Source organism: Elephantulus edwardii, unplaced genomic scaffold, assembly GCF_000299155.1.
Source record: "Elephantulus edwardii isolate Elephantulus edwardi_28Jun2011 unplaced genomic scaffold, EleEdw1.0 scaffold00429, whole genome shotgun sequence".
NCBI lineage: Eukaryota > Metazoa > Chordata > Mammalia > Macroscelidea > Macroscelididae > Elephantulus > Elephantulus edwardii.
Window position 1 is genome coordinate 1,003,461 of NW_006400179.1, and position 11,284 is coordinate 1,014,744.

At 39.0% G+C, this 11,284-nt stretch overlaps 1 protein-coding gene across 1 annotated transcript in view; it reads right to left on the reverse strand.

Annotated features, from left to right (window-relative positions):
- Nucleotides 1–6,269: 6,269 nt before the first annotated feature.
- LOC102852097 (protein tyrosine phosphatase domain-containing protein 1-like) overlaps nucleotides 6,270–11,284 on the reverse strand; it is a 49,796-nt gene continuing 44,781 nt past the window's right edge. Inside the window, 1 exon segment of the mRNA XM_006902569.1 lies at nucleotides 6,270–6,386. Within this exon segment, the coding sequence (XP_006902631.1) occupies nucleotides 6,270–6,386 (117 nt within the window).

Genomic DNA, 11,284 nt, shown 5'->3' on the forward strand with positions numbered 1-11,284 from the left:
CACCAAACTGTAGAACCCTCTGGTTTCGCCCCACCTATCCTCACCCCTCCAGTCCCATTTCTTTCCCCTCGAGCTCTCACGCTTGTTTAACTAGTTGTTGTTGTTGTTATGTGCCGTCGAGTCACTTGCAACTCATAGTGACCCTATTTTTTCAATAATGGTCTTATGCTGTATTTGTCCTTAGGAGACTTGAGTTAGTTTTCATTCTGGAAGACAGTTTGGTGTTTCCTCAGAAAGTTGAATATAGAAACTCGGTATGGCCCAGCTATTCCACTACTAAGAATATACCAGAAGGAAATTAGGAGATGTGTACACCAATGTTCATAGCAGCGTTATTCATCGCAAGAATGTGGAAACAGCTCAAATGTCCAACTGCAACTGAATGGAGTGAGAAATTGTAGTACATTCACACAATGGAATATTATGCAGTGCTCAGGAGCAATGATTTTGAAAAATACTACATAACTTGGGAGAGACTGGAGAACATTATGCTGAGTGAACCAAGTTTTTTTCTTCATTGGGATCATTTTTATCCTGTTCAAATATCTTATTTTTTAATAGGTGTGCTCAAAATTTCTACCTGTCAGCTAGTTTAGAAGTTTATTCTGTCATTATCCTTTCTATTTCAGTTTTATGTTGTGACATCACTCATTTTACTTTTTATATTATTTTTATCTTCTCCTTTTCCTTTATTCAATTTGATAATGGTTTATCAATTTTGTGAAAGCTTTCAAACAACCAGCTTCTATTCTTGTTCTATGGTTTGTTTTCAGTTTCATTTCGTTCTAAGGAACTCTAGGTGGTGTAACTTTTAACATGCTATACTGCTAACCAATAGGAGTTGGGTCTCCAGTGGTTCAAATCCATTGGCTAACCCAACAGATGATGAAAAGTCTCCTCCTGTTAAGATTTACAACTACAGGCTCACTGGAGTGCTGGCTATGAGTCAAAACCAACTCAATGAAAGTAATTTTGAATTTAATCCTTATTATCGCCTTTCTTCTGGAGACTGTCTGGTTTGCTTCACGCTCTTTTTCTAATTACTGAAGATTTTGTGGTAAGATGTTGATTTTGGTTCTTTTTTCTTGTGTGCATTTATTACTATAAATTTCTTTCTGGCAACTTTGCCCCAAAGTTTTTGATACATTGTGTTTTAATTCTCATTTAAAAAAGAATATTTTAAATTTAACTTTGTACTGTTTACAATAGTTTGTAAGCAGTTGTTATTTTTCATCATTTTTTCCATGTTCTTTGTGTCCATTTCTAATGTATTGTGGTCTAAGAAGTTGCTTTGTGATCTTTCAATGGTTTTAAATTTAATGAGGCATCTTGTATGATCTAATAGAAAGCCTATTCTAGAGAATGATCCATTTGTACTGGAGAAGAACCAATGTTATGCTTTTGTTGAGTTATATATGTCTATGAGATAAAGTTGGTTAACTGTGTTATTTAGTAATTCTGTCTTACTGAATGTATTTCTTCTGCCATGCATAAAAATTGGTATATTAAAGTCTCCTACTATTATGACGAAGGATCTTTGATGCTTGATGGTAAGGAGTTGTACTGCTGATCCTAAAGCTTCTTTGTGGAAAATGGGCAATCCTAAGGCATACAGTTCGAGTCCATCAGCTGCTCTGTGGGAAATGATAGGGACTCTCCTCCTCTGCAGTTTACTGCCTCTGAAAACCCGCTGAACAGTCAGCTATGAGTCAGTTACAACTCAACGGTACATAACAACCTTATTACTATGGACTTTTCTATTCTTCACTTCAAATCCATTATAATTTGGTTTATGCATTTTAGGGCTCTGCCACTGGGTGTGCAATAATTCAGATTCTGCACTCTTACTCACTTGGTATAATGCCCTTCTTTCCATGCCATTTTTGTTTGTTTATGCCTAGAAAACATATTTTTTCAGGAATGAATATTGAGATTCCTGCTTTTTAAAATTGTTCCCCTCTTCTTTGGTTTTAAATATTTGTTGGCCTTTTTAAAACCCCTGTGTCTAAAGTCTGTCTCTTGTAGATCAGGCACATCTTAGTCTCCAGACTGTCATCATTGTTCTTTAGTACTCTGGAGAGATCACAGACAACACAATTTTCCAATGCAATTCATCTTTTGATTTCCTGGCTGCTGGTACCAAGAGTGTTGACTGTAGAGCAAAGCAAACTAAAGCTGTAACAATCTCAATCTCTTCACCGTCTATCATAATACTGCCAATCAGCCCAGTGGTGTGAATCTTTGTTTTCTTGATGTTGAGCTTCAATTCATATTAAAGGGCAGTCCTTGACCTTCTGCAGCAAGCGCTTCAGGTCCTTCTCAGTTTCAGCACACAAAGTTGTGTCATCTGCATAATGGAGGTTGTTGATGAGTTTTCCTCCAATCCTGATGCAACGTTCCTCCTCATACATAGGACAAATTTATGCTGAGTGACACAGTGAATCACAAAACAGCAGTTAAGGTATAAAGCTACTACTACAAAAAGTTGAGGAAATGTTTATATACAGATAAAAATTATTCATAGGTAATGAACAGAGATGGGTAGATAGAAAGAGAGGAGTAAAAAGTAGTAGGTAGATAAGTTGGGTAAAGGGAGAAGAAAAACACAGTAAGGGTTTGATTCTTTCCCACTGCTGTCGAGTCGGAACCAACTTGTAGTTGACTCACCAGTGCATTTTTGAAGGTTATAAAGGGCATAGAAGGAGAAGTGTCCATCTTTCCACTGTGGAACACTGGAGTATTTGAACCAGAAGAGAGACACACAACTCTTGGGTTAGCAGTGCAACTCCCTAGGGAATATGCCACCAAAGCTCCCTGAAGGTTAACAAGATATTGTGGTTGTTGTTATGTGCCATCAAGTCGCTTGCAACTCATAGCGACCCTATGTACAACAGCCCTAAACTCTGCTCTGTCCTGTGCCAATTGCACTGTTTCTGACACACCCATCCCGATTACCCCAGTCACTGAATCAATCCACCTCATAGAGGGCCTTCCCCTCCTGCGCTGTCCCTCCACCCTACCAAGCATGATGTCCCTATCCAAGGACTGGTCCCTCCTTACAACATGTCCAAGGTATGTTAGACAGAGCCTCAGAATCCTTGCCTCCAAGGAGCCACCTGGTTTAACCCTTTCCAGGATGAATCTGTTTGTTTTCCTAGCAGTCCATGTACCCTCAATACTCTTCTCCAGCACCACAGCTCAAAGGCATCAATTCTCCTTCTATCCTCCTTGGTCATTGTCCAACTCCCTGATGTATAACAAGTGACTGCAAAGACCATGGCCTATATCAGATGCACCTTAGTCTCCAGAGAGACATCAGCGCTCTTCAGTCCTTTGGAGAGGTCCCTAACAGCAGACTTTCCCATGGCAATACGCCTTTTACTTTCCTGGCTACTGGTGCCAGGAATGTTGACTGTGGAGCCAAGCAAACGAAAGATGTGAACAATCTCAGTCTCTTCACCATCCATGCTGATGCTGCCAATTGGTCCAGTGGTGAGAATCTTTGTCTTCTTGACATTGATGTTGTGGTTAGTCAAGTATAATTTATTTCGTAGAATTATGCCTTAAGAATGGCTGAATTAAAACCCAATAATGATGTGTAAACTGACTAAAAAAAGGCATTTTTATTTAGTGTTGTTACACTTAAGAAGACTTTATAGGATATTTTCCATTTATGATTGAAAGACTACCTTAGAGCAGTATCTTCAGTGATTTATCCAGTCCCTTCATTTTCACAAAGTTTGAGGTCCATGAGATTTTCAAATTTTGTCCTCCATTTTCCTTCTTTTGGCAATGATTAGTAGCAAGTCCTTAATGCGTATAAGCACTTGAATTTGTCCCATTCTGGATGCGTTCTATTTTGCATCTATGTAATTTCCATAGGTGAGAACTATCTTCTCGGACCAAAAAAATTGCATTTCTATCTTCTCACTCCGCTACATACTTGACACCATGAAGTCAGAACCAACCGATAGGTAACCCTTCATTGAGTTGTCAAGGTTGTAAGTCTTACGTGAAGAGATTACTCATCTTTCTCCACTGGAGCCAAGAGTGGATTTGAACCACCAGAGACCTCCTAGCCTGTACTACTAAAATTCCTTTTCTGTATTCTGATGTCAAAACACTCCACTCTAACTTCTTACCCATTCAAATATAAAAAGACAGGACTCCTGTTAACTTTGAGATTTTCTTCAACTAGCTGCTTAAGAATTTTCCCATCCTGGTCGCCCATCCTTAGATAATACGGACCAATACACATTATCTATCTATTTGGCCCATAGTTTCTTCTGCCCACTGTTGTTGTTGTTGTTATGTGCCGTCGAGTCACTTGCAACTCATAGTGACCCTATGTACAACAGCCATAAACTCTGCTCTGTCCTGTGCCAATTGCGCTGTCGCTAACACTCCCATCCTGATCATCCCAGTCACTGAATCAATCCACCTCATAAAGGACCTTCCTCTCTTGTGCTGTCCCTCCACCCTCCCAAGCCCTTGGAGAAGGACATCATCATCTGCCCATTAGGATAATTTAATATAAAAATTTCATATTATAAATATATGTTCAAGATCATCAACTTTGACAGCTTTATGGTTTGTTCTTTTTAATTTTTATTCAAATACATAGAATTGTTATTACATATAGTCTGATTGACTTTCTTCAGTCTTACCTCTTTTTCATGACTGGCGTAGAGTTTTAGACATACACTTCTGTAACCACATCATGACTGTATAACATTTGTCCTCTAGTTTGAAATAGATGTTTCAGATGCACAAGCAAATAATCCGTTTGTCAAATGTGCCATCACTGTCAGTTGTCCTATAAAACCTACTGAAGTCTAGCATTTTTTTTTCTTTTGGTAAAAAAATATATATCTTCATAATATACCTTGGCAGAAAATGTAACTCTTTTGTTCTTTCCCAGATCAGATACTTGAAAATGAGAGATTTCAAGAAGGGGGAATATAGCTCATTAAAATTCACTGGATTTCATCAGAAGATTCATGCAGTGTGTGAGAAAACTGCATTCAGCATTTGCCATCAGATGTGCTAATTGTCATATTCATGAAAATATTTTTTACTATGACTGACTTCTGGTACCCCTAAATAGTCAAGTCATTTAAACAACAGTTATGACTTTAGTTGTTACTTTGGTCTCCAAGCCCTTCTTCTCTAATGCCAGTAAGATGAATTTTCTCTATGGGTCATTTTCAATTTTAAAAGTCAAATAGAAAAAGATTCAGCCAAGTTTAGGACCTTGTGGCAAGTGGGCCTATGAAATCTCAGATATGGGAAGAGTGGGGTCAGGGATGGGCTATCTACACAAGTAAACCCTAACTGTGGTTCTGGCACTCTCTTAAGCTTCAGGAGTGGCTGCTATATTCCAGAGAGAGCAGGTTAACCTCCAAGCATCCCCAGTGAAGCTGTCCCTCAGTCACAGTTCTGCTTTGTGTGTAATCGCTTGGAGAAATGTTCTGATTTTTTAAGTGACTGACTCAATTGTCTGCATCTGACCTTACTTCCTTTTGTAAAGATGAAGATTTCATAAAGCAGAAACTCACTGGAGGGAGAGTAAGGCTTATGTCTTGCCGTCTTGTGATAGTAAAGGTTAGGCTTTCTAGAATCCTGACAAACAGCAAATCTTTTTGACAAGTAAAAAAATTCAAGCCACTTTATGTTCAATAGTTAACATACCATTCGATCAATTTGAAAATACCACACTTTGGAACTTTTTGTCATGTATATAAAAAAAAGAGCTTATAAAAATCCTTAAAAATGTATAATCTTACTAGTAATAAACAGAAAAAATATTAAGACACTTGGTGACTTATTTGGGCAGTTTTTCAAAGAGGAATGAATGGACATAGAGATGTTTTAACAATTAAAATTACCTATTTCATAATAACTCTATGATATAGAGTTCTATCGACAAAATAATTATTTTGGGAAGTAGAGTTAGAAATTTTCTCAAAATGTCAGCAACAACAAATAAAGTCAGCACATAAATAAACAACTGTATTAATTCAGCTGCATAAACAAAAGGGCATCAACTTTATGGCACTTTTCAACATGAAAATAGAGCTCAAGGCTTTTTAAAAATAATAACTTCCAACAGGAAAGATTATGTGCAACAAAATAAACCAATAATATTGTAAATAAAGTGCTATGAGAAAATATTAACTCTATAATCTCTGACTTATTGACAAAAGAGCAGGAATGCTATCTGAATGTTTAGGTATGAATTATGCATCAAACAGTGAATGCTAGCTTGACTAAAAGTCAGGTTTAGGATCATCATTTGCCATTTTTCTTTTTTCTTCAAGTATGTGCTTAAATATTTTCTTCAGGGTGTTGTAAACTACTGGTCCATTTTCAGAATCAAAATTCACCTGATGATAAAGAAAATCTATTTTCAGGGTAATGTAACAAGAATTTTATACAGTCTCTCTTGGGGAGAAAATATATAAAACCCATCAGACCAATAAACAAAGTTCTAACTTTTATAAATATATACAAAAGGTAATATTATAATTGTCAACCATGACATTATCATACTCATAAATAGAAACTCAAAGATTAAATCAAATGTTTGGCATAATCACATGCAAGTAACAACTAAATGAGACACTTACTTAGAGATGAATTGTTCATGGTAGCAGAGAAAATAGCACACATCAACTTTAAGTTTTACACTCACAAGAGGCTGTGGAAGCCACTGTGGAAGGCAGCAGAGAGTCACAGCTACAAAGTGGGAAGTATGGACTTACCATTACCAGCTGTGTAGCGCAGGCCAACTAACCTTTCTGGGCCTCTATTCCCTCCACTGTAAAGTAGAAACAATAATACTCACCACTTTCCCTTAGGATATTGCTTTAGAGTGCGAACTGAGTGCTGACTATCCAGTGGAATTCTGAGACTGTACATTGTACTGGAGGAGTCTGCCCATCTTTCTCCTGGGGAGTGTCTACTAGACAGTGTGCTCTTTGGGTTAACAATAAAATTCTTGCATTAAAAAAACCTCAAAAGTTATCTTCAGTTCTCCTTGAAAGAAAGTTACCTTGTATATGTATTTGCATTATTCCTCAAAGTTCAACATACAGAACACAGAACAAGACTACTTCTCCCTTAAATCACTGTTGATGTGTATTGTAGAATCAGAACCAACCCATAACTGACCCTCTTTTGGGTTTTCAGTAGTAGTTAATCATAAAGGAGATTACCCAATCTTCTCTTGTGGGGCAGCTGGTGGCTGTGAACCGTGCACCTTAGCAACTGCAGCTAAGCTTCTTGCCACTAAGCCAGAATTGGGATCATTTGGTTAACAGTTCTCTCCTCCTGGAATCTTTCCTTCTTCATTAAATCTTGATAAAGAGCTTGTTTCCTTTGTGAAGGATCTGACATTTACTTACCCTACTTGCAAGTTAACAAGCTGGCTGACCACAGTTGAGTGCTAGCAGAAGGATGAGATTTCTGTGTCAGAGATCAATCATGGTGAACTTCACATTCACCTCATTTCCCTTTTGCTTTCCAAGTTGTATAGGGTAGGTCCAGGTAATTAGTGAACATGCATCACAGCTGAGGAATTCCTATACTTTATAAGGAGAAATGTAAGAAAATTTGCCATGCTTTTGCCCTAAAGGGAAATATTAACTATGGTCTAGTTTGCTTGGCTCTACACTAACACTCTTAGTACCAGCAGCCAGAAAATTAAAAGATAAATTGCACTGGAAAGTCTGCTGTCAGAGACTTCTCCAAAGTACTGAAGAGCAACAGTGTCAGTTTGGAGACTAAGGTATGCTTGATCCAAGCCATGGTTTTTGCAATTACCTGCTGTGCATCAGAGAGCTGGACAATGATTAGAGGTGATGGAAGGAGAGTTCATGTCTTTGAGCTGTGGTGCTGAAGAAGAGTACTGAATATACCATGGACTGCTAGGAGAACAAACAAGTTCATCCTGGAGAGGGTGAAACCAGGCTGCTTCTTGGAGGCAAAGATTCTGAAGCTTCATCTGACATACTTTGGACATATTGCAAGGAGGAATCAGTCCTTTGAGAAGGACGTCATGCTTGGGAGGGTGGAGGGAATGACCCAGAGAGGAAGACCCTCAGTGAGATGGATTGATTTATTCCCTGGGTAATGGGGATAGATGTGTTGGAGATAATTAAGATTGGCAAGGATAGAGCAGGGTATAGGGCTGTTGTACATAGGGTCACTATGAATTGCAGGTGACTGGACTGCACATAACAACAACAAAAACAACAAAGCCTACTTGTAAAAACTCACTATTGGGTGTGGGGGTTTTTTTTGTGTGTTTGTTTTTGTTTTATTTCAAGTGAGAAAAAAAAATTGTAATTAGAATGCTGCTCTGGATGTGCTCACCAAGTGGTGCAAGAAATAGGGAGGACAACTACTATGACCAACTGACTGGAAGAGATTCATTTTTATTCCCATTCAAAAAAAAAAAAAAAGGTGACCTGACAGAGTGCAGAAATTATCAAACAATATCACTAATATCAAACACTAGCAAAATCATGCTGAAAATCATCCAGAGACTACTGAACAGTACACTGACAGAGAACTACCAGAAATATAAGCTGGGTTTAGAAGAGGTCGTGGCACTTGAGACATTATTGCCAATGTCAGATGGATCTTGGCAGAAAGCAAAGAGTACCAGAGGAATGTCTATCTGTGTTTAATTGATTATACAAAGACTTTTTTTTACTATTATTTCTTCCACTTTCTTCTTCTTCTTTTGTTTTAAAATAATTTTAATGAAAATTTACAGTGACTTTGGATTTCCATTCATCCGTTGTTGCACTTTCTCCCTATCCACCCCTCCCCTGCAATTTGCTCTTCTCTTTGAAAAGTAAAACAAAAATTCTTTGTTATACAATCCCTCCCCCAAGTACACTCCACTGTGCAGCCTTCATTCTGGACTCCTGTAATGACAATAATACCTAACCATATATCCCTTTTAAACAGTTCTCTCCCTCATCTGTTTTAATGCAGTATACATTATACAAAGACTGTGTGGATCATAACAAATTGAGGCTAACCTTGAGGAAAATGGGACTCCCAGACACTTGATTGTGCTTATACAAAATTTATACTTGGAAAAGGAAGCAGTCCTCAGAACAGAGTAGGGAAACACTGCATGGTTCAAAATCAGTAAAGGAATGCATCAGGAATGCATCCTGTCTCCATACCTTTTCAATCTATATGTAGAACAGATCATTCAGGAAGGAGGGTTTTATGAAGAGGAATGTGGCACCAGGATTGGAGGAAGACTCATCAACAACCTTTCATGCAGATGACACAACCTTGTTTGCTCAAACTGAAGAAGATCTGAAGTGCTTGCTGCAGAAGGTCAAGGGCAGCAACCTTCAATATGGATTGAAGCTTAACATCAAGAAGGCAAAGATTCTCACCACTGGGTCAACTGGCAGCAACTTGATAGATGGAGAAGAGACTGAGGTTGTTAACAATTACAGCTTGTTTGGCTCCACAATCAACACTCTTAACACCATCAGTCAGGAAATCAAAAGATGAATTGCACTGGGAAAATCTGCTGTCAGGAACCTCTCCAGAGTGCTGAAAAGCAATGATGTCAGTCTAGAGACAAATAAGTGCCTAATCCAGGCCTTGGTCTCCATAATTACTTGCTATGCATCAGAGAGCTGGATAATGACTAAGGAGGATAGAAGAAGAATTGAGGCTTTTGAGTTGTGGTCCTGGAGAACAGTCTTGAACATACCATGGACTGCTAAGAAAACAGGTTTGTCTTGGAAAGGGTAAGACCAAGTCTCTCCCTGGAGGCTGATTGGCAGCATCATGATAGATAGTGAAGACTTGAGATTGTTAACAGCTTTAGTTTTCTTGGCTCCACAATCAACACAGTTGGTACCAGCAGCCAAGAAATCAAAAGACATTGCATAGGGAAAGTCTGCTCTCAGGGACATCTCTAGAGTACTGAAGAGCAATGATGTCAGTCTGGAGACTAAGTTATGTCTAATCCAGGCAATGATCTTCACAATTAGGTGCTATGCATCAGAAAGCTGGACAATGACTAGGGATGACAGATTGACAATGACTAGGGATGACAGATTGATGCCTTTGAGCTGTGGTGCTGGTGAAGAGTATTGAATATACCATGGACTCCTAAGAGAACAAACAGGTTCATCCTGTAGAGGGTAAAACCAGGCTGCTCTTGGATTCTGATATACTCTGGGCATATTGCAAGGAGGGACCACTCCTTTGAGAGGGGCATTATGCTTAGGAGGGTGGAGGGACAGTGCAGGATAGGAAGATCCTCAAAGAGATGGACTCAGTGATTGGGGTAATGAAGGGTAGGTGTGTCAGACACAATAAGGTTGGCTCAGGATATAGAGCAGGGTTCAGAGCTGTTGTACATAGGGTTGCTATGAGTTGCAGGAGACTTGACAGCACATAACAACAACAACAATGATAAATTGGAGAATGAGAGAGGGAAGGAATATTACCCAAGACAAGTCAAGGTTTTAGCTCAAGTTCCAATGCACAATTCCTCAATTAGTTCAGGGTCTGGTTTTATTTCAGTAGTCAAATCTAAATAATCCAGCAAAATTTCCTCCAAGCAGTTTTAAATCAGTTTTTCCTTCAAGCATTCAGCAAAGACAGCAAAAATCTTTAACTGTGGCCTTTATCTCAGGGCCCTTCTGCTTACACCTTGTCACAATTTCTCTACAGCAATGCCAGTCTCTCCACCGCCAAGGTCTTGCTCTCACCAGGGCCTTGCTCCAGTCTTGCTGTCATAAGTCTTGCTTGCCTCAAGTCTTACTGTCTAGTGTGGGAAGCACTCTTTCTTTTATTCTATTCCGATAGTTGTTGATAACTTGTAAGGCCATGTGTCAACAGTTAAAGAAGCTGGCGACCAGAGGGGTCAAACTGTAATAGCTGAAAAAGGCCAACTTTTAAGCTAACGCCACAGCCCACCTTATGCCTTTTCTTAGCCATATTTCTCACTATCTGAAAGATCAGCCTTCCTCTCACCATAATTTATACTTAGGGAAATATGTAAGCCAGTTTTGTTGTTTTAAACTGCTTTACTCCCTATGTTGTAATCCTTTCATTTTAGATGTTGTTGTTGTTGTGGTGTGCCGTCGAGTCGTTTCCGACTCATAGTGACCCTATGCACAACAGCCCTAAACCCTGCTCTATCCTGCGCCAACCGCACCGCCTCTAATACACCCATCCCGATTACCCCAGTCACCGAATCAATCCATCTCATAGAGGGTCTTCCCCTCCTGCG